We start from the raw sequence: 24,161 nt of genomic DNA, 5'->3' as shown, positions 1-24,161 counted from the left end.
TTAAGTTCCTGATAGCACCCTGGGAGATGTGCTTTGGCGAAGCTCCAGGACAGCTTAGCATTGCACCAAGGCTCTTTAGCACACAATCTATGCTTCGACACACACACGCATCATTTGAACAAACAGGAATTTAGCGCGGGCTGGCTCTCTGAATCCCAGAATATGTGTCAGCTTCACCAAATGATGCATCGACAAGCAGAGACACAAAGGAGGAGCAGACTGGCTGGGAGAAAGCATCACTTGCAGTCACTCTCACGTCGCTCTCACTAACACACTGTCATGCACACACGGCAGCTGCCTTGACAAGTGCGCACAAATCACTTATGAGAGCATGAAGGGAAAGCTGTCTCAGAAAATATTCTTTTCTCTGCCGTTATGTTTACAGCGCTCCTATTATGCTTCTGCCACTTTTCAGCATGTCCTACTGCACACAGTGCTTTTCTTTTCTGTTTTCTTTTGTGTTATGCACTCTTGATCCTAAGGTGCACTCTAGGATGAACATATGAAATAATAAATATCAGTGGTAGCATTTAGACAAGAAGACTAATGTGCAGCCAAGTTATGTATAAAAAGCAGCTCATTTCCCCATCTGTGCATTCCTGTCAAGTTCAAAGAGGCTCACTGAAAAGACTACAGAGAAGAAGGGATGACAAGGAGAGAGTGGAAAGCTAGAGAGAGTGAGAGTGAGAGAGAAGGATCAAGCAACAGCAGCACCTTTCCAACAGTCCCATTCCTCGCCTCCTTCAGGCCAAGCGGAGCAGCAACACGAGCCACGGGATTTTAACCGGGATAACGCGCATCAGTGGGAGCTGAGATTTCCCGGGGATTGGTCACCAAAGACGTGGGAGGAAAGGATACAGCATCGCAAAAGAAAAGAGTTGTCATTTCAGAGAACAAGTCAAACGGAATCCCGTAGATTTCGAGGCTCTTTGCAAGTACAGGACGCCGCCGGTTCTCACCTGTGCGTCGTGCTTGTCCTCGTCTCTCTCTCTCTCTCGCTCTCCGGGGATAAAAAGTGCATCATTTATTGAACCGTTTTTACGCACGGTGACACAGAGCTGGAGACACGCGGATACGGCCCCGAACGCACGATGCTGATCGGTAAGTGTGCGCGAATATTTACCGGTGATGATGTGGCTGCCCTGTAGTAAATATCTGTGACACATTTATGAAGTAAAAGCAGAAATAACGCCGACGCTGCAGCGTGATGTTCACTCGAAGCCTCCTGTGGGAACAACTGGAGCCCTGTCTGTCTGAGGAACTGGTTTACGGTTCGTGAATTGATGCTGAATTTTTCTCCCCGAGCCTCAGTAAAGGTGGCAACGGAGCAGAAACTGTTTCGATCAAGTTGTGTGAAGCTCAAAAGATCCGCGACTCTCAAACGTGTGCGTCTCGACTGTGTCGGGCATCCTGGTCTCTGTGTTTTCCCCTCGATCCAAGCGTGGAAGTTTAGTTTTCTAAAAAATGTGTAAGTGAAATTAAGTGCAGCTACTTGTGCGGTGGGTATGTTTGTTTTTCTCTATAGAAGAATCCGAGTGTTTGAAAATAGGCCCACGGGAAAAAAAAAAAAAAAAAGTCTAACACCAATTAGCCGAAAATGGAAAATAACCATTAACCAACCCAAATGACGCAAATACGTTTTCCTTAAAACATTTATTGTGTTGAAATTATAGGCAATCAGAAGCGTATTGATTTAAAGCAGGTTGTACGCATACATAAGGGATTCTCTCATTGAAATGCACTTATTTCCCTAATAATGTACAGAATGAGTCAAATATGCGTTTTAAATAGTCATCGAACATTTTATATAGATTCTCCAACGAGGCTTCAAACAAGTGCATGTCGATGCTGTTGCATTGATGAAATTGATCACTTCACCTCCAAGTAGTGAGGTTTCAAAAAAGGAAACAAACAAATCTAAAATGTTTGCTATTAAAAAATGCATCAGCTCAACTCAGAATGGAGAACTTCACTGCATTTGCATAATGAACTCCATGTTATCTGATTATACATCGAATAAAGGTGTACTTCTCTTTTGTGTGGGCTCAACTGAGGGATAACTAATGGACTTGCGCTGCTCTGCTCCTAGCTTCACCTGAAAGACTGATTTTACGGCCAGTGGTTCAATCTTCTTTTCCTTTCTCCTGACAAAAATCCCTACATATCAGCGTTTCTGTGGATGGATAAGGCGTTGAGTCCTCCTGTCCGTTTCAGAAATAAAGAAATAGAAGAAACTGAATATGTGAGAGAAGGTGAAAGTGAAGAGGATGAGATTTTTTATAAGCATCCAGAGAGGGTTTGCTGATAGTCTCATTTACTGACTTGGATGTAATGGTTGTGTACTTGCACACTAACACAGGCACACCAGGCCGCTGGATATGATGGATCCCGCTATAAGTGAGATTGTGGGGTGCTTTGAGATCTCGGTGCTCTTAAAATGGCTTCGGTGCATGGGCCAATGACTCATGCAAATGGATGCCACATTAGCATTTCTCCAGATATTTACTTCTCCTCCCAAATAACACTTCCTAATCCCTCCACCAGTGAGGATGGATGCACACGAGACACCAGAGCCTTCCGCATTGAGGTGTTAGACTGTAATACTGTCTTCTTCCATCTCAAGTCTGTGGTCTCTCCCTCTCGCCCTCTTAGTCAGCTCATAAAAGAGCAGCTGTACTGTCAAGTGGAGCCCTAACTGCTCGGGCCTTTGTCTTGTGCTGATTTCACCTTGGCCATTATGTCGTCTTAAAAGCCACTTGGTGGTTCACAGGGGAGCTCTGTGGATGCTGCAGTTTCTTCTCAGCACAAGATAACAGCCATTACTCAATGGCAGGCATGATGGTTCCCGGTGTTGTTCCCTTCTGTAGGGGCAGGACTTTGTTTTCATTCGGCCGTAAGCAGAAAAAGAGCTGGTGGTGCGAGCTGAACTTTGTCTCATTTCAACTGTCTGCAATGCTGCGCCAGCCCCTCAGGCAAGGGACAGGTTGTGGGGCTGCGGGAGGGCTGATTATAGGCCTGTACCTCTGGGAGTGGATGCCATTCTTCCTCTTCCATTCCTTTTTTATCTGAGGGATCTGAGGTGGGGGGTGGGAATGCATGGGGGGGCAGGGTTAATCTGCGTTAAACAGGGTCCAAACAAAATCATGGGTAATTACATGGGGTTAGGGTTACAGTCCGTGACCACTCGGTGCCTGCTGGCCACACCCTGACAGCAAAGCAGTGAGATATTAAAGTGAAATAACCTTATTGTTAGCCTTTTATCACAGTAGCATAACAAGTCCTTGACTTTTCCACGTCTATGTCCACTTGCCCTAAGTTTTAGCTTTAATATGTAAAAGCTAGAGACATTTCCAAGCAGCAGGGAGCAGTAGCACGTCTGTACGAAGCGGTCGTGCAGTTGCAGGGGGTGTAAATGAGGAGGTTAATGAAAAGACAGCACCGTAGGGCTGCAGGCTCCGCTTCCCATCAACTCCACATCTACGCCACCATCAAACCATCAGCTTTCAAGACAAACAAGCTGTTCTTTGAGTGTGTGCTCCGCTAATTGTGTGTGTCTAGTCAAAGCGGCTGTGGGCTTCTGTCTGGACTGACTGATTGTGTACGGGTGTGTGTGTGTGTGTGTGTGTGTGCGCAAAAGCAACGTGTGATAGGCATTGACACATTAAGATGGATGGATCTCCTTAGCCTCCTGGCTCTCCATTCATTCCTCGGGGTCCAGAGGGATGAAGGTGGCAGCTCTCCAGCTCCTGCTCAACCCATTTCTACCTTCTGTTTCTCTCACACCCATATTCACAACAGAGACAAATAACCCATTGCTCTATAAGCTCAACAAACAGCTCAGCTCCAATGACAACTCTGTAGTCAAACTAGGCCTTTTTATTTTTCACCGCCTCTATTCCTATCTCTCAATTTCATCTCCATAAAGGCTCACATGAGAATGACAGGAATGTCTAGCACCAAAAATAGTATAACATATTCTTTCATATGTCTCTTGTCCTGCTGCATGTTGTAAGTGGTCCCACTGGAGTAAAGTCCTATCACACTTTTACGCAGTAGTCGATGTGTGTGTTTTTCGTTTTAATGTCAGTCATTGCTTCCAGGTAACAGGAAGAACGGGAGTTATTGCTCCAAAACTCTTTTTTTTTACCTTGCTGTAGTCACTGCCCTTGACCTTGTTTTATTGTTCCCAGTAGTGATCAGTGCAGGAGATGATGGGAGTTTAAAACACTTACAAAGCCGTATATCATCAGCCTCTAATGTGTAGTGCTTTTCAGGATTTGTTTTGGGGTGAAATGCTGACGTCTTAAGACACCAGATATTGTCTTTTGGAAAGATAAGAACAACTGATTCTTCTCTCATAGTTTTCTCTCTGGTCTGGATAAAAGCATTATGTTAAATGGGAACTCCAGCATTTTATGATGCATGGATCGTAAAAGGAAAGAGTTGGGGACTGTGGTGTGGTGGGTGGACTGTCACAGCAACAATCATGAGACGTGTCTACATAGACCTGCAGGTGCATTTCAGATAGGTCGAAGGTCAGTCAATTAAGTTGTAGTAATATTATTTGCACTATGCTGATTTTCCCTAAGAACTTGTAATGTATGTATATACACAGCTATATTGTTTTTGTAGTGGCAGCTAATAATAAATAACATTTGTATAGTGACAGAAATGATGTCTCTGTTTGCACATACACCGTTTGTATGCATGGTTTATATGTGCTCCTTTTTTGGCCTCGGGGCCCCCCTGTAGGGAAAATGCCTGTGTGTGAGTGACAGTTCAAGTCATTTCGCTGAAGTGACAGCGTGGGTTTGATTGGCCCGCCTGCTGAAGTGATGGCGTCTGGATGCTGAGAGCTGTAGGCATATGTGAGACCCAGCAGGAGCTCTGACAACATGTGAAATGGTCCCACGCTGCACTCTGCACCAAAAACCTCACCACTTAGCCTCTCGTTGCCCCGGTGGTAAGGCTAAAGATGGAGGCCTTGAGGAGAAACAGCAGCACATCGCACCCCGGTGCTGTGTGTTAGCCTGCGCTTGTGAATTCATCAGTGTTCAGCAGGTATGGCATCCTTCAACTGAAGTGAGCGACGAGTCCTCTGCTTGATACTCTGACCTTGACTTAAATGATGACGAGAGCAGTTGGGGATTTAAGAGTGATATACTGAAGGATGAGAGGAAGAAAAGGAGAGAGCACAACCACAAACTGAGACAGGTGTAAAAAGAGAGAGGACTGTAACAGAAAGGGAATGCAACCTAAAAAGGAGATCTCTCCCGCTCTCTTATTCTCTCCGGTGCTTCTCTTTGTCTCCAGTGTATTTCTAAGCCATCAAACCAGACTCTCTATATAACCACCCAGCTCTCAAAGCTCAAGGATTAGTGGCTGAGAAAGTAACAAAGGCCATTGATTATACAGTCAGCTCCAGCCATCAGAACCTGGTGCCCCGAGCACTGATCTTCAATACTCAAGGGTCCAATGCACATAATAAAGAGGAGCTGGTGTGTAAATGGTGGTAAGTGTAAACAGAAGACGCAGCAATCCAGCTCTAATGGCTGCCTTTGCTCCTGCTCTGTTACCTATCGGGGATGCTGACCTTCACCTGTTCTACATGCCATCATGAGCATTTAACAGTCAATCGCCAGATTAATTACAGTGGCTGGAGATTAATGTCCAGTTGTTTTCCTATATGCACATACAAGCTTAACTTGAGTACACACAGAAGATAAAGATAAAAATAAAATACAAATGTATCACCCATCATTTGTATTGCTATTATTATATAACTTATACAATATTTATATAAATAGACTTTATGTTGTCGAAAGATTTAAAGATACAGATTTAATAAATGTAAATTAATTGGAAAATGCAATCACATTTACATTTAGCAGATGCTTTTATCCAAAGCAATTTACAAGGCAAAGGTAGAGTAAGCGTAATGAGGTCTTGCCAATCGTAATACATCAATTATAATAGTGTACACTTTCTGAAGATACACAAACACAAACAAAAAGCAGAGCTCAGCTCTGAATTAGTGTATCTGAACAACAAATGAATATACATAAATCAATTGACAATATGCAATCTCCAAAGCATATAGTTGGCATTATCTCTGCACACACACACACACGGATTCAATCACCAATATATTTAGTAAGCTTTTTTTTTGTACAAAAACACACCTATTCTCACACACATGGATGTGTATAAATCAACAGAGCTTGCACAAAAAAAAAAAAACCCACAAACAAAAACACTTCTGCAATTTATGATGCACATATATCAAATGGAAACCACAAAAAGAAATGTCAAAAATGCAATTGCGAGTGCATAAATATAGTGGGTGTTTTTGGAAGCGCAAGCTTAATTATACTATATAAAACAAGTAAAATATGTACAAGCTCTGTACAACAACGCATGTCTAGCCATCTAAAGCCTGCCGTTTAGTTCAACGGTCTCGCGTCTCTGTGTTGATATTTTGCTCTGCAGAGGTGTCTGCGAGTGCATTGGCTGCCATCTCCAACTCAAATTGGCATTCTCGATTCTTTTCGTTAGTACTGAGCCATTGTGGAGACTGGGAATGATCAGCTCTAATGATTTTATGAGAGTCTACATGATTAATGTTGGCACAGCAGTGTTTATGAACAAATCTCTCTCCCTGTCTCTCCCTCTTTCTCTCCCTCCCTCCTCTTCAACCCCTCCAACGCCTCTCTTTCTCCCCCATCTCAGAGGGAATATCCAGTCTCGGTGTGTGCCGATTTCTGTGGTGCTAGCTGCCGTTTGCCACATTAGTGTGTGACAATGGCTCTCTTTGAAGTGGGTTATTCTAGCGCGGCTCACAGCCCAGCGCAGCGGAGATGTGCCAACTCACTGTGCAGACAGGGCCAGCTACGAGCACAGGGATAGACAGAAGGTGTAGATGTGAACGTGCACGCCTGCGCTGACAAAATACCGGGGTCAACACAATAGCTTTCACACCCACATCCTCTGAATCCACTTTATATAAGCGCTTCCAACGCAGACAAAAGCCACGCCTTCCTCCTCTGTATGCACACACATCTGTCTGAAAGCTCAGCACCAAATAAAAGCCCGCACCATTCTGCCACGACTTCGTCAACAATCTATCTATCATCCGACCTTCCATCCATCTACCCTCTCCTCTCCGTCTCTGTTTTTCCCATCCTCCTCTGTTCCCTCTGAAGGCCCAGTCCAATCCGAAAGCTTAGTTGAGCTTCGTCTCTCTCAGCTTATCTCCAAACACTGCCTCTTTCATTTGAGTAAATGCCTTCATTCCCAGCTCCTCTATGAGGAAGCTGATAAGGGATGTCTTTTATCCATAGCAGATACCCCCCCATACACCCTCCCCCCAGTCCAGTGTGGGTGCTCGTGTGTATGTAGTTCTACGCCTGCATGGCATATGCAAAATTATGTGCGAGAGATTATGTTTGAGTCCTGTGTGAATGATTTATTTATATATTTTTTGCAACTTGAATAGTTTTTTTTTTTTTAAATATGAAAATCGCTGATGATTCTGTGGAGTGAATATGCGGTGCATAATGTTTCGAACCTGTCTTCACATGCTGCTTATCATTCAAATGTGACATTTCTCTGATTACGCATAATTACACAAGACTACTGCAACCTTGCAGGTGTCTCTAATAGTAAGTGATTAAGTGGGACAAGCTAATCATTTGCAGTGTCTTGGTCACATGTGTGCATATATCCTGGGTGTTCAAAGAAGGGGCCCGTCAAACGAATTGATTAGAGCCGCGGAGTGGATTTGTTGCCAGGCATGGAGAGATTAGTTTGTCTTTCTTTGATTCAGTCTAAGCTGTTGCCAAATGCTGCACTTGTGTCTTCACTCTAACACAACAGACATATTCATTGGCCTTTGATACTTCAAATGTCACAGCATCGGTGAAGACAAGTGTTTAAAATTAGGCTAAAGGCAGAAGTCTGTGCTGAACGTGCTCTCCACCATCGTCATTTTTAGTGTTTTACATCTGTTCTATAATTCCTACAAATGGTTGCTCTGTATCTCTTTGCTCGCTGTCTTCTTGATTTTGTCTCTCGTGTAATGATTACCGTCCCGCTGGTAGCATCCTTTTGTGTCTTGGACATTGTTAACGCGAGCGGCAGAGTGGAGCCACAGGTGGTGGGGATGCTCTCTTTTAGCCTCAGTGGAAGACAAGCTTGTCTCTTTAGATCTGCATTTTCCTACATTGCCCTTCCCGTTAGTAGCTTCGGCCCTCCCCTCGAGCAGAGGCTCACTGCAGTTGTTTTCTCAAGGGACATATGAATAAAATTTGTAAAGCCAATGGAGCCAGCACAAGAAAAATACTGCTCAGTGCTCCCTGGGGAGCCCCAACCTCATTGACTTAGGTTTGTTTGCTTGAGGCCAACAATTGTGTTTAGGCTGATCTTAGCGGAATGGTGAGTGCCGAGTCAATGAGAATGATGCATTAGCAGCTCTGCATCTATTAAAGCTGCTTGCTGCGGCTGAAGCCAGACACCACTTTGCAGGGATTTATCAAGCCGCTTACCAAAGAGAGGTGATTGAATTCATTTGCTTACTAATGAGGAGGGATTGCAAATCGTATACTTCCCAAGCTACACTTCCACCTGTTAAAACCATTTGCTTATTACTGCAATCAAACCCAACATTTGTTCTCCATTGCAATCAAACCCTTTTTTGTCACCTCATCAGCCGCCTTTGTGTCGTTTCGGTACTCTTGTTACCTGTTTCATACATGTTAGCTTGTGTCATTAAGGATGCCGTTCATAATGTGTCTTTCGGACCTCACGTTTTGTGGATAATAATTAAATTTACTTATTTATGTTTGAAGATCTTCATGGAAATAAATCTGATCATTTTATTTTTATCACAACTGTTAGTTTTCAGTGACAAAAGAGTAGGGTAAAGTGACAAGAGCTCACGCTGGGTCATATTTTTCAAAATGAAGCCAGCAGTCTAAATTATTTGTCGAGGTGCTTTTTGTTTCCGTGTGCATGAACCTATTCAAAATATTCATGTGTAATCAGGTCCAAACAAATAACGGCATTGGCTCCCACTGTGTCTGCCTTTTTCTCTCAGGTTTTATTAAAGGTAATTGTTCCCTGTTTGATGTTCATGATGTCTTGATTAGTCTTATTCTCTGGAGTGCTGTTGCGAAGAGCATGCTCTCCTGCTGTTGTTAAGGCCAGATTAACGGTAAATCCTCTTTGTCTCAGCAGACAGCAACAGACAGACTGAAGTGGTTTAGCTGAGGCCTGTACTGTCAGATGGAGTTACAGTACATTAGCCACAGGTCAGCAAAGCTCTAGTTACACCAGAGTTATGTCAGAGGACACCAAGGGATGTTGCCTTATAAATATGGAATTAATTCACATGAAGTTAGCCCACACTGCCTTCCCCAGGTGAATGTTATACTGAGAGCTCACATTTTTATTCCGGGTTAATCTCTGTTTAAACAAATCACACTCAAATTAACAGACCTTTCAAAAAGGTGTGGTATTTGGTAATCTGTAGTATGCAACATTCATTAGACATTTCATTTTAAAAAAGACATAAAAATAAAATGCCTATAAGTCAAGAAACTAATTCAAATGCAACTGCATCATTTTAAAAAATTCAGTACATGTATGTTTAAATTATGTTGAATAAAATAAAATCATAGCAAACTAAAAATTATCATAGCACTACAAAGTGTACTACTTTGGCTCTTTAAAAAAAAACATCTGAATTGTGTGCATTACAAGAAGCGATAAAGAAATTATTATTGAATAGAATAATCATTTCAATAAATTCACACAGAGGTGCATTTCACCTCTTATTACTCTAGTGTAGTATTAGGCTCTCTGCACCCTGTAGTGAAAGATGCACAATTAAAGTTTACCTAAGAAAAAAAATGTAACTATCTCAAAAAAACAAAATTTGACTTACACAAAATTATAATTAGAAAATTATGAAACAAAATGTGTTCATCAGATGGTATAAGGCCTCATTGTATTGTTACTGTACAATATTGGAATATTTTTACAGATGTAAACAGCCTTTGCTGTGACTGGTAAGGATCAACCTTACCAGCTCCACATCGTGTTGATGTGAGTGGTGGAGACATCAGATTCGTGCAGTTCCAACAGCAGGAGTCGACGGCTACCTGCAGACAAACTAGGAAGAAATCTGTCAAATCAAAATTTCACATGATGAGGCCTTTATCTAGTTTGTGTCTGTCCATCTCAACAGAGCTTTCGTGACCACAGAGCTTCTTTTCTGTCTTTTCATTGCCTCGTCTCCGCCACGCTCTCTCCTGATAAGTAGTAATGCTTTGACGCTTGAGGACACTTCAGCAACTTTCAATCAAGATTAAACTGCCTTTGAGATCCGCCAAGGTCTCTGTGGATGCACAGCTGAGAGAACAAAGAAAGAGAAAGAGAGGGCAGTTATAGAGATTGGCGATTTGTAGCTTCGGTCTCAGAGATGTGGTTCCATTCCCACTTTGCAACCAGAGGGGACAGCTCACTATATCATTCAGCTGTTTGTTATTTTGTCTGAAGCAGGAGTTGCCCAAAGGGGATAAATGTATCTTTCCCCAGTCGCCCAAAGGAAAAATCCATGCATCATTCCACATGTGCATGTTGTTTGCTTTTGCATGAATTCTTGTGTGTATGTGTTCATGCAGATGTCCACTTCAATATGTGCACATAAATGGGAGGATTATTCTTGAGCTATCAGGTGCCAGAGACTGTTGTTAAGGCTGAATGAACCAGACTAAATTCCCAGGATTCAGTTTGGTTTAAACTAAACACAACCAATGGGATGCCTGTGGTTTTTTTTTGTTTGTTTGTTTGTTTGTTTTTTGTTTCTTATTTTTTTTGCTATCCACCTCTCTCTGTCCATTTAGCGTTCCGCAGCTAGAAGGGGCGCTCTTCCTTTCTTTGCTTCCATACCATACATATTTAAGCTTTTGTGCAGGTGGTACTGACACTCGCTAGAGCTGAAACCAAGTTAGTATTGGACATCATGGTTCACTCTGGCTCTTTATGGACTCTGTGTAGCAACAAGCGGTTGGACATCCATTTGCTATTCCCCGTGTTTCCCCAGTGAATCACAGTGAGCCGTGTTTCTGCTGTTTCTGCGCTATTATAAAAAGCCAGGGGAAAGGTTACAGTAAATGCCACTCAGCTGATGTGCAGCTTAAGCTTGGCAGACCTCTCCAACCCCTGCTCCACCCTCAGTTTACGCTTAACTTTTTGGGAAACAGTAATTTTACCTTCCTTTGTTTTTATCTGCAGTCAGTATCATCCTCTAAAACATCCTTGCAGCCTTACCAGTAGGTCTGTAGTAGTATTTCTTTTATATTAGAATTAAAAGCATGAAAATTAATATCACCTTCCAACATCAACAGGCACCTGAGTCTTTTCAATTTCCCCAGAATCCTCTCCCCTCTTTCTTCCACTGCCTCTAGGGCTGCACCTCCATGTCCCCCCCTCCTCGCCTTCCCTGCCCTTCCCTTGGCACCACTTCTCCCAGATGACCTGGCTACTCATCACAAAGGTCACACGCCTGTCGCCTGCTGTAAACAGAAAAATGAATAATTCAAAAGTTTGCTTTGGTTGACTGCAACAGCTGATAGTGGCTCAGTGATGAGCAAAGATTTATTCCAGGGATTCACATTATAATCCTCAGTTGGAATCACACTAATGAGAAACACTCTCTGAGTCTGAGGACTCTCTCAGAGACAGACTGCGTGTCCTTGACCTCTGTGGGTTAGTTTCAAATGGCAGTCTGTAGTGGCATGAGAAACTTCTTTTACATGCACTGCTTTGCATTTTTAGATTTGCAGGGTTGTGCTGACATACAGTAGGACTTCCTACTGGGCTGACTGTGAATAAAGAGCATATCCCATGGCCTTTGGTATTTTCTCCTCTCCTCTCCTCTCCTCTCCTCTCCTCTCTCGTCTCCTCTTGTGTTTCTGCTCCTCCTCCCCCGCTGACCCATGACAGAAAACAAATTTTATTTGATAGAATTGCCCAAGTTGCAGGTTGAGAGGCAGCAAGATGCCAGTTGGGGCTGCTGGGTTGCTGGAGTGATTGCTTTTCACTCCTTATCACCACACCAGCAGGTGTCTTAAGACACTCTGTACTGCAGCACTCTGATGGGATTCACAATTATAACACCCTGTCCACTGGCTCCCGTCCCCTCCTCCACCCATCTATTCCTCTGTGCTTCTCTTCTTACTCTGCTCATCAAGTGAAATACTGCTGGCCAGTAGTCACTTTTGAATCCCGTTATGGCATCACACTAGCAAACACCTGCACAGGCTCTGATAAGAATCCTTATCTGCCCAGCCCCATTTCTCCTCTCTGCACACAGGCAGAGTAGGAGGGCTCTGCCACTGGAGTGGAAGGTAGATAATACCTCCATGGTTGGTCACATTGATTGTTTTTCAACCAAATTATCCTGCCTTGTGCATCATGTTGGAGAGGGTTTAGAAGCTTCACCAAAGGAGCAGGGTGCTAAACCCTTCACTGTGGTGATGTTTCCATATATAAAACACGGTGGCTGTCCTTCTCTGGTGTGCTGCATGCAGTACAATACCTCATGTTGAAGAATCATCCCTTTATGGCATTCTCCAATCTTTGTAATTACATATGAGGAATGAGAGGAGACATCTGCATGCCAGCACTTTGAGGAGAGGAGGAAGGAGACAACAAAAGGCAGAGCAGCTTCTCACAAAGGCTTTCCAATTTGCAGCTTGCAGCTGTTTCTCTTCAGAGAGTCTGTTAAACGGCCTATCCTTTCTCACCCTGAAAGTGGTTTACAATCCAAATGCTGATTTCTCAGCTGCCACTGATTGGTCAAACGATGACACTTCCCCTCCCTTGTAAGAATTTTTTTTTTCTCCATTAACAGGTGGTTTAGACATGGACATTGTATGAGAGTAGTGTGTCAATGAAATGACAGTTGTTCACAACTGCACTAATTGCAGTTATGTCTGCATGACGTGTGCACACACATTACCACTGCATTTCTGCATGCAAGTGTTGGGACTACTGGGCTGTGTGATTGTGACTTTGTACAAATACTAAGCAGTTTGTGCATTGTGTTTACTTGTTTCCTGGCATTCCTCCCCGATTATTTCACCTTTGTTTAGCTGCATATGCTGTACAAGATTGAAAACCAAATGAGTCTAATGGATCCACAAGGCATGGCAGTGCAACCCGTAAATTAAGTCCCACAGATGTGCTTCTGTAGATTAATCTTGCCGCTCATGAGCAATTATTTTTGGCAGTGACTCTGAGGCATGAGGCTGATTTGAAACAATTACAGCCCAGGTTGGGCAAAATTAGCTCATTCATTTCCCAAGGCCGCTGCTGATTGAGAGTGAGAGGGCATTTTAAAAAGCAACCAAGGGGTAATTGGTTTTTAACACCAGCAGCACATCCTTCAGCCAACCTTTTCACCTGAGCAAGGACACTTCAGGGTTAAATTCTTTTCATAAAATGTTTTTGGAAGCATGTGTAGCAAATTAAAATTATCTTAAAATTGGTCCTGTTTGTCTTTAAATGTCATTCACATTATAGAATGTGATCTAATTAATGCATTGCCGCCGTACTAACGTTCACAGCTGGAGGACTTTTATTCCCACAGGCGCTCCTGTGCTATAACTTTCATCTAACTGTAATTCTGTTCCTCAGATAATATAAAAGACTTTTTCCCCGCTATGATAAAAAGTAGAAAAACATTATGTGGCCCTACAGCTTGGACTTAAAAAGACAAAGAAAGCATTGCAATTTTATAGGCAGTGCACCTTTCATTAAGTTTTTCACTGGAAGCGAAATTCAAATTAAGTGTGTTAGAAGAAAAGTCTAAAACAAAGAACTTAGTAAGGGGCAATGAGTGAAGAAAGAGACATTTTGTGAAAAACAAATTCATGGGGAATAGCAGTAGACGATCAGCAGGCCATTTGAAGGCAAATCCACCCTGGAAAGCAATTTGCTGGTTTGATGCAAATACGACATGCTTAGCAGGAAATCTTTTGCATGACAATGAATGTAATAATACACAATAATGTATAGCCGAATTTTCTTTGCAAGCAGTTTGCCAGTATTGTTTATATAAATAAAGGGAATGTTCTTACCTGCAGTACCGTCTCAGACTGTTTGCTGTGCATGTGAACCATTAATTGTAAAGAGCTGTTCTCTTCTGCGAGTGCTGTGACAGTGTTAGTTTCTGACGGGAAATTCAGCAGAGGATAGTTCCACTGTGTTGAATACAGCTACAACTTCATTTTCGTTTCACAATTTGTCACAGCCTCATAACCACCTTTATGTCTGCCTCTCAGCGTCTGAGTGAATGTTTTCATCTTTTGCGCCTCTCATCTCATCAGCTGAGGAGTTAAAATTAGAAAGCAACCTCTGTCTCGTGTCTTATTTTCTCCTGAACACTGCGTCCTTCTTCCTCGAGGATCCAACGGGCCCGGCTCGCCCACCATATCTAATCAATTTATAATGAGTTGTCACAGTTGGCATGATGGCTGTGTGATGCTTGGTTGACCAGCCTGATATTTATTCATGTAAAAAATGATGTTGCACTTAATGCCATTTCCACAAATGACTCAATTTGCTGAGGAAATGAACCTAATCTGAGTTCCTGTCAGTCCTGTAGAATGCTTAGTTTTTGATTTTTGCATATGTCTGGCCTTGACACAACTTTGAATTAATTTATTAAGTCTTATTGTTTGTTTATTTATTTATTTTTTTTTTTTGGCATTACACATATGGTATGTGCCAGCTATGATAATGAAGATCAACGCCAACTCTCTGACACAGATGTGTGAAGGGCCTGTCATATATTGCCTTTGATGAGTTCCTTTCCAACGTGTTGTAAAAGTTTGTTTTAGTTTTACCTCGAGGGAAAGGTCCAACAGCTGTTATTATCTTTGTAAAGCAAAGGAAGGAGATTAGGAAACGTGTGGGTGACTTATTAAAGCTGACTCCCCAAGGCTTGAAAGCAAAAACACAAAAATGTTGCTTTTCTGAATATTTTAATTAATATATTTATTTATTTATTTATCATCACATTGAAGTTCTGCGTACAGCTGCTGCCGCTGCAGAGCAATCGCTGGCCATCGGCACCATCTGCATAGATTAATGTGTTTGATATTTCCCTTCTCCAACCTCCTTTTTCCTGTGTAGCATCAGGAATGAGTAGCATTTCTGTTGCCCACCCGAAGCCAGCTGCCTCACAGGTCTTCACAGTGGGGAAGCTGAGCAATTTGTTTCTTGATGGCTCCGGGCTTATCGTCTCTGCTTGACAGATGGGCCTTGCCTCTGCCCAGGTTGGGTTCAGTAGCAACGTGCTGCTCGCTGCTTGCCTGACAGAACTCATTATAGACACTCCCTGGGAGAAGAAGCACCTCTACAAGGTCTTCTTACCACCACCAAACTGCCAGAACTCACTACTGCGCTGAACACTGTAGACCAAACATGCTATTGGTAAAATGTTAAACATTATTTTACAGTATATTATCATATGTTCAAAGTGAGAAAGGCACAGAAGAAGAAGCCCTTACTGAGTCCAGGTGAGGTATTGAATTTTACAGAGAGGTAAACTCAACTGATTCAGTGTCTGACTTTGTATAATTCCTCTAAAATTACATGTGAAAGAAAAGTTATTATTATTATTAAGTCATTTTCTTCTCCCGAGAGTGCTCTATTTTCAGTCGCGGGTCAAACTGTGCTTAGCCTTGCATATAATCAGGCCACATGGAGCAGTCTGCCACCTTCTGCAATTCAGGGGAAAGGAGAAGGGAGGACAGAACTACATGTGAGAGATTTTTTTTAAAGAGCAGATTAACTTAAAATAGGGTCACAGAAAGGAAGTAACAGTGCTGAGATTTTAAAAATCCTTATTAGAAAAATCTTCACAATCTTATTAGAGACAGACTGTTGCGCTGTTGGAAATATCTCAGCCTACATTTTTATGAGGTAGATGTTTTAATCTCTGCTCGCTCTTCTCTCATCACAATGACATACACACTGGAGAGGATAAGGAACCCAACTGTGCACTCAGTGGACAAGCAAATACTTGACTGTTCAGACATCAAACAGGGCTCCACTCGCACTTTGTTCTCTTCACATATTCCCTGCACATCTTTACTGCATAAACTGTATCTGCCTGCTGCACAGACATTGGAATATCAACTGTCATGTGCAGCATGCATCAGCATGAGCTTACACACTCCAGCACACAGTATACAATCGCAGAGCAGCCAGCACATCGCGCCGAGTGACCCAGAAAAAAAAAAAAACTAAACTAAAATGTAATTCAAATAAACAACTTTAAAAGCCTTTAAAAGTTGAGGTTAGAAAATGAGAGACGAGAGTGAGGCGAGATAAAATTGGATGGTTCTTTGTAGAAATTTTAAATTGCACGTCATTGAGACTAGTTTACATTTCTTTACTTGAGCAGGAAAATGGTTTGCAGATATAAAAGTCTCCAAAAAAGGTGCATTTGAATGCAAAAGCATGCAGGCTAATTTATTTAGTTTATTGTGACAACTTCTAACTAGTATAGTATAGTATAGTATAGCATAGTGTAGTGTAGTATAGCCTCTTGTTCTTGGTCCCCTGCTTTCTCTTGTACAAACATATTGGACTCTTAGCTCAGCGACAGAATTCGCTACCTCGAAACCTCTACCTGTGTGAGTTTCTTTGCCTGCTTGCCTGCTCCGGTTTTACACCGTGCCTTTTGATTCCAGCTGAGTTTTGTTGTTGCTTTGTATTTTTCGAGCTTGTTAATTCCCTTCTTTATATTCCCACACCGCTGGGTTTGTTTTGTTGTTACTTTATATCTGGTGCCTTGTCCCGTGTTTTGTTCCAAGCATCTGGCCACACGGAGAATGCCAATTTGGCAACCGCCATTTTGTTCTCATTACTACAACTTCCAGAGTTCCCTGCTTTGGTGTCCTGTTTTAACCTCCATCATCATACCGCTACACCTACACCTACATACTACCTTGTATAATAATGGCAATTCATTGGGTTCAAACTAAAAAATCATTACAACTTTGCTTTAAAATAGTAGTACTGTAATAAGTGTAGTAATAAATGCTGCAGTAGAGAAACATAACGTTGCTTTTTCATGCAACTGAATTAATCAAATGGGCTTAACTGGTTTCTAATAGATGTTTCTTTATCATCTCTTCACTGTTTTATCTAATCAGTCCAGTCATATCCTATCTTAGACTCAGGTTTGCAGATTATCATCATATTTGAGAGAGGAGTAGAGAATAGAAGTGATGGAGGAATGGCTGGGGATGGAGAGGAATAAAAAGTGTCGGCCTTTAATTAGAACTGATTGTGGTTAATGTTCTTCGTCCATGCTATAATGGTTCCCACAGTGGCCCTCACACCACCTACTGATCAAGCGGAAGCTAATTGGCTGTTAAGAGTCACTTTTCTCTCTCTCTTTGTCGCTCTCTGTCTCTCAGTGGAGTACATTTGGACATCCACAGGCAGTGCGATGTCATTTCATGCCCCCAAATGGCCGTGAGCCTCTAATACACCATGAGGCCAATTTACAATTTCCAGAGGCAGCTTGTGTGAAACAGCCATTTGTATGCATAGCATGTTTTGCATTATTTCATAGCTCTGTCTAAAGGAGGTTCTGTTGGTTGGGTTATTGTAACTAAAAAGCTCCAGTTTTATGGTTATGCAGGGTTGTAGTTGCAGGTTTAACCTACACTGTCAAATCCAGTCCCATCAGCTCGTGGTCCGAGGCAGGACAGCGGCAGCTGGGGGATGGTGCATTAACATCATGGTGGATGGACAATGAGCAACACTGTGTTATGACTATGAATGTGCGGATCAGAATTTGTCTGTGTGCACATTTGTGATGTCTATGATCACTGAGTGGCATAAGAGGACTAAACATCATCAAAAAGAGAGGGTGTTATGTCTGCCGCAGCTGACGAAATAATCATCCACATGGTGTAGAGCAATTATGTTCATATTGTGCCTTCACTTAGTGCTCATCATTTCACCGGTCAGCAATTTCCATAGCAAATTCCTGTAGAAAACATTCAAGTTTAGATGTGTAGATATTCATTATCACAGCTGGATAATCAGATCAGAGGTCTGGTGGTGAGGGTCTAACTGACAGTCCAACTGTTTCTCAGCAGGCGCCCACAGCTGAGCACCAGAGATGTGCTGCATAATGCCCATAAATCCCACGGATATCAACAAACACAATAGCTCTTACCACAGCGATTCTACAATCACTTGTCTCTGCAATGAAAAAACACAGAACCAAAGACAACAGACAACAACAACTCAATCTCTGGTGTGTTCTTTAAAAATGTTGTTACACAAAGGATTTCATCGGGTTTCCTTTTGTGCCACACTAAAGGAAACTGCATAATGAAAGTCATTTTTTTCCTATGAGCGTCTCCCTTCTGTTGTTTGGGAGTGTTTTACTTCACTAAACAGAGTTGTTTTCTCTTTATATCAATACTACAGCTGAAACTGTGGCTGTCAAATAGGGAATTTGTCCAGTCCAGTTGAAGAGAGCTCTGCCAATCCTCCTGCCTAGCTGAAATAGCACCTGCTTTAATCAAGTTCGTCCAAAGCCTAAAACTATGGGCTATCTTTGGGAGACAAGAGAAGGAAGAAAAGAAGCTGGAGATCATCTCACCCAACTCTAGGACCACGCTGTGCCAGCATCTATCCCACATAATTATACTGGGCCACAAATAGAAAGGCAGTTTTCTCTCCCCCCCTACCACTCTCTTCTTCCTGTGCTGTTCAGCAGCAGTTTGCAGGGATATGAAGAACACAGAGGGGTGGAGTATTTACATGTGAGAAAAGGTAATTTGTCAGAAACCCAAAGGGAGCACTGGAGTGATGACAAGAGAATTACAGTAGAAGGACTCGAGGAAGGGGCTCAAGCAGGGAAGGCTCAGTTAGTTTGCCTGTAAATTGTTATTTTCTCAGATGAACATGTACAAAATGATTGAAGAATCGAGATTTAAAGTCTACACCTCAGATGCATCACACCACACAAGCATACACACATCCAAGTAGATGTGACATGACGGCGGCTGTTGTGTAACCAAGCTCAGTGAGTCATGAGAAGGAGGAATGCGTTGTTGTGATGGTTGGAGGAGACGGAGGCCTGCCTGGGGAAGGACTGGCAGAGACAGTCAGATCCGTTAGCAATGTCATCTGGGAGGGAGCGAAAGAGGCTGGACATTTGGCCTGGAGCTTTGCCTCAACTGTCAGTGGTTGTCTGGACCTTGGACCGCAAGTGAGGCGTAAATAAATCTGAGCCTTGATGCAGACATGACTTTAAACAGAAAGAACATATGTGCACATAGCCACATGCACACGCATATGTGTGGATGAGCAATGAGTAGAAAATGATGCTATATGATGGGAGGCTGGAAAAAAACAACCCTCTTTATTTCTGCACATGTAAAACACATAAAAACAAAGGAAACATGCTTGAACGCTTAAAACTGAACCCCTACTAGAAAGACATACAATATGTGCCAGTGCAAAATTATACCTTGTTTGATATAGAGTGTGTGTGTGTGTGTGTGTGTGTGTGTGTGTGTGTGTGTGTGTGTGTGTGTGTGTGTGTGTGACTGTGTTTATATTGACTTCCGCCTCGCCCCGGGAGCTATTTGTTTTCAGAGTTGCGTAGGCAGTTCTGTTTGTATGCGTTTGTGGGTGCGTGATACTCATCAGGTTTTATGCGAGATGAGCACACGCACTCCTTCGCTCGCTGTCGTACATGCCTGGATTCAGGCTGTGCCTCCATGGCAGCGTTATCATCCAAAGAGGCAAACAGCCAGCCCCTGATTTAATAAGCTGCCTAGGGAGTCACAGAGAGGTGGGGAAGCACTATCAGCTGATAACTGTCCTCCCTGCAAGCCCAGCTTTTCCTCTGATAGCCCTGCCAAGAGACTCAGCTTCTCCTCGTTTTCTGTGTGAATGTGTGTAATTTGTGTGTGTGAGCGATCCCCCGCCGGCTGCTACCCACATGTCTGTAGGCTGTGTCCGTCCTGTGCTGCCTCTCTGTGGGTGTCAGACAGACAGCAGAGGAGAATCCACACATGGCAAAGGCAGGCCTGAGACCAGAGCTCAGGGAGCATATGCTCAGACCTTCAGTCTTTCAGCTCCTTCACCCACCAACCTAACACATACACCGTCATGGCTGCCAGACTTGCCAAACTACAGAAAGCCCTGAGCAAGGCTTCCGACAGATTCCCCACCTATGAGTCTGCCATACAGTAGTATCACTATCAAATAAGAAGCAAAGAACAAATGCTGCACTTTTGTTGACTGCACTGGCTTTGTAGGCATTTTTGAGAACTCTTGAGGTGAACTGGAGGTGGAATAGGTTTATCTTTTATCCAACCTGTGGTGTCTTTCTAGGAATTAGGTTCAAAACAAGCAGCAGTGTGCCACTTCTGAAAAGAAGACAAAAAAATGTAAGATTGCGATGGATTATGTGTGCATGTGTGCTGAATACTGCATTCTGTCTCAGACCTGCTGTACAATAACGGCCATAACCTTTACATAATCATAATAAGATGTTCTAGTTGTATTTAAGCAAATAATCATTAATGAAAAAAACAAACAAAACTGGCTTCGCTGCAGTATTTTCACCTTGGTTTTCATTTTCCGTTTTTCCTTTTTGGTCACTCTTTTTGTCTCTGAGATGCAGGTGTTACTGTGAGGTTAGTGATTGCTTTCTCTTTACAGTGACTCATGAACACAACCACCTCACTACATGTGTGGGTGTTGCACACGGGCTCACGCGATAACGCACGCATAATTTGAAGTGCCCACGGTGACCCACAGCTGACACCAATGATTGATCCTGGTGCTGGGATAAGTGCAGACACACCACTGAGCGCACCGGTCCCACTGAAATGCAGCCAGGCAGAAAATTAGAAATCTCTTCATTCCTGGTCCATTTGAAATCCGATATCACCTATCTTTGCATCGCACAGTCTCCTTCCCTTAGCCAATAAATCACTAATTAAATGATGTGCATGGGAGTGTGTATGTGAGGGGTAGGTGCATGTCTGTGGGGGATAAGCCTGGGCAAATGGGGTGATGGGGGTTTTGGGTCTCCGATAAAGCTGCTCTACCCTTGAGCATATACATGTTCTGTCTGCATACAGAACAGAAACACGCTTACACACGCTGTGTTGTCCCAGATACAAGTACACGAGCACTCGTGAGCACATAGGTACACCAACATTTGAGCTGTATGGTGTGTGTTGGGTGTCAGCTGGGGAAGTAATGGCGCCTGTGGTATCAAATAAATCAAAGTCACGCCTCCTGTGAGCGGTGCACCTGACCTCCTGGAAGCCATCAGCACACTTTCACTCTTACAATCACACTGGGACACAAAGGCCCCTCATGTTATAGTTTTCTTTCTGTTTCTTCTTTCTAACATTTATATCTCTGTGTCGTCCAGGTACATCGGCCCAAGGTAGCCCCCTGCTGGCTTCGCTCCCCGTCCCAGGACGGCCTCTGCAGCCCCAGCTTGACCTCAAACACCTCCTACCCTTCAGGCTCAATGGATCGTCACCCCTCAGCCTCTTCCCTAACTTTAATACAGTGAGTCCAATAATGAAAAACACTAATTAGATGAATGAAAGCTTACGGACCATGTGTATGAAGCTAATTAATCTGTGAATGTTATTATGTTCTTTTTATATTGTGCACAATTTCAGCAACAATAAAAGGTCTCCAGCAGAGACTAAATGGCCTCAAAATAATACAGTACCTAGTTAGATCCTGCAGAAATATGTGAAGAAGTGACACATCTTAGTGCAGAATAATATAATGATTACATTTGGTAATGTCATTGAAAGCTTAACATTTTGTCTGGTCTCACGCACACTCTTGGATGAATGAATGCAAAGAATCCAAGCAGATGGTACAATCAATGGTTTGATTAGAAGATACGTCACCGCTCTACAGACCATCTTTCCATCATCCCTACGGTAGAGCCTCTCTCCGGTGGCCCTATTATTATATTACCATCATTTTGTACCTTTATTTTATGGTTCAGGGTTGTGCTCCTCATACAGTACTTCATAAATTTGGTGTCTATGTTCCGCCTCATGCTGGATGACTGAGTTTCAGTGAGTGGTATAAAGAAAGACAGGCCTATAAAATCATGCCTGTTATTCACCTATCACTGTCTCCTCTGCCAGACCTCAATCGCCAGTACTGTGCAGAGTCCTTACCTCAGGTTTAGGGTGTTAATCTTTATGCAAGTGGCGTTTCACCTCCCGGCATTGCTGTTGTCACCTCAGTATCAGCATCTCTACAGACGAGACTGTTACTTTGTTTTGAATGTCAGCAACAGACTGAAAGGACTTCAAGCACCTTTTTTCTGTGCCTGGAATTAAAAGCTGTTATCTTTGATCCTTTACTTACCAGCGTTATAGCCATTGTCATTTTATGTGGGCATGTGTTGCAACTGTGATGTCTTTGATCCTGGTTTTAAACTGTGCGTGTGTGTGTGTGTCTGTGTGTGTCTGTGTGTCTGTGTGTGCATGGTGGGGTGGGTCCACTTTCTTCATAGCACAGAGTAAAACCATCTCCTGTTCTGTGGTCTGTAAATGAAACATTAGCCAGAGCTTTTGCTTCAGCATCCACTTTACACCTTTTCAAACCAAGAGAAAAAAGGTAGGATGAATGAGAGAGAGAGTGAGACATCTGGCTGACTGGTTTTGAGGGGGTGGATGAGACATAAACGTGCTTTAAGTGTAGACATGTGTAGGTAGGGGGTCTCCAGCCTGCTTTGTGAAAAGTGCACTTTATTCATTTGTTCTGCCACCCACTACTTTGGGTCATGGGGTGGCCTCCTTCCTCCCTATAGAGAATTGATGCCTAGAACTAAAGCAGCTTGGAAAATAGTCTCTAACACCCTCATGTATTTATACTCGTGGTGGAGGCAGTAGGGCAGGTCTCTGGTCAGTGTTTTGTCTGTGTTTTGCTTATGTTTCAGTTTCTATTCTTAAACCAGTGCCTCACAGTTCTGTTGAATCGCATTCTGTATTTTGCCTGATAAAATAATTTGAGGCAAATATAGTTACTACTATTTAAAGCACTGTCTTGTTCTTGCACATGATGCGTTCGTGTTAGGGTGCTCAGGATTGCTCCAGTGGCAGAGTTGTTAGAGCACAGCTCAAATCTAGATGTTACCAGTTTGAATGCTTGCCAGTCGCCGTGTTTCTGTGCGCATGTTCTCCCTCGTCATGCTGTTAGGCTAATTAATGACTCTAAAATTCCCTCAGGTGTGGATGGTTGTCTGTCTCTACACGTTGGCCCTGCAATGATTCGCACTGGTGACCTGTCCATGGTGTACCAGCTGGGACTGGCTCCACTACCCCCATAGCCCATAGTCATAATTGGAACATTTATTGTAGAAGAAAGAGGCACTAGATTAATAACAAGCACAGGTTAGAGCCTATTGAATACAGATTCATTCAGTGATATTCAGGCTGCAACTGATAAATAAAATAAAACTTTTAGTAGGACGGGGAAGCTACCACAGCCAGAATGCAGAAATTGTGATAACCGTGGAAATAACATCAAATCAGTGTCGCTTCAATCCCAGGGGGAGATGATTAGCTTCCATAACATACAGTCTGACAGCACAGCTGTGGCATTAATCACAAAGTCCATTCAACAGGGAGCCCCAGGTTCTCTTAGCCTTGATAAGGGTGGAGTAGGGGGGGGATCAATGCACCTGTCTCCACAACTAAATATCCTCCATTTCCCCTGGTGTTCCTTCTTACATCCTCTGCCCTCCTCATCTCTCTGAGTGTCTCTTTCCCGTCTCTCTTTACCTTCCTTAAACCCCATCATGGACTCGGTCTCCTGGAGCAGGATAAGTTTTGTGTGCGCTAGGATGGTGGGGGAGGTTGGAGAGATAGGGGGGGGGTGGACCGAGGGCTTGGACAAAAGACACATTTATAGCAGTCGGTTCAGGATGGCTGCGGACAGACAATGGGCACATTCTTCAGTTCCTAAAACAAATAGCTGTGTGCAGCCTGCCTCGCTGAGGTGGAGACAGGGCAGCAGGAGTGGAGGAGCTTAGGTTTTCATGGTCAGGCTTCGAG

The 24,161-nt window shown here is 43.1% G+C and overlaps 1 protein-coding gene across 2 annotated transcripts in view; it reads left to right on the top strand.

Moving 5' to 3' along the window:
- znf385c (zinc finger protein 385C) overlaps positions 1–24,161 on the top strand; it is a 103,795-nt gene that overhangs the window by 59,240 nt on the left and 20,394 nt on the right. For both annotated transcript variants that reach the window (XM_026360881.1, XM_026360871.1), the window contains exon 3: positions 21,500–21,642. In XM_026360881.1, coding sequence (XP_026216666.1) covers positions 21,500–21,642 — 143 coding nt within the window. The remainder of the gene's footprint in view (positions 1–21,499; positions 21,643–24,161) is intronic.

Source organism: Anabas testudineus, chromosome 8 (genome assembly GCF_900324465.2).
Source record: "Anabas testudineus chromosome 8, fAnaTes1.2, whole genome shotgun sequence".
Lineage (NCBI taxonomy): Eukaryota > Metazoa > Chordata > Actinopteri > Anabantiformes > Anabantidae > Anabas > Anabas testudineus.
The sequence above is the reverse complement of the archived record's forward strand: the minus strand, read 5'-3'. Positions and strand labels throughout refer to the sequence as shown.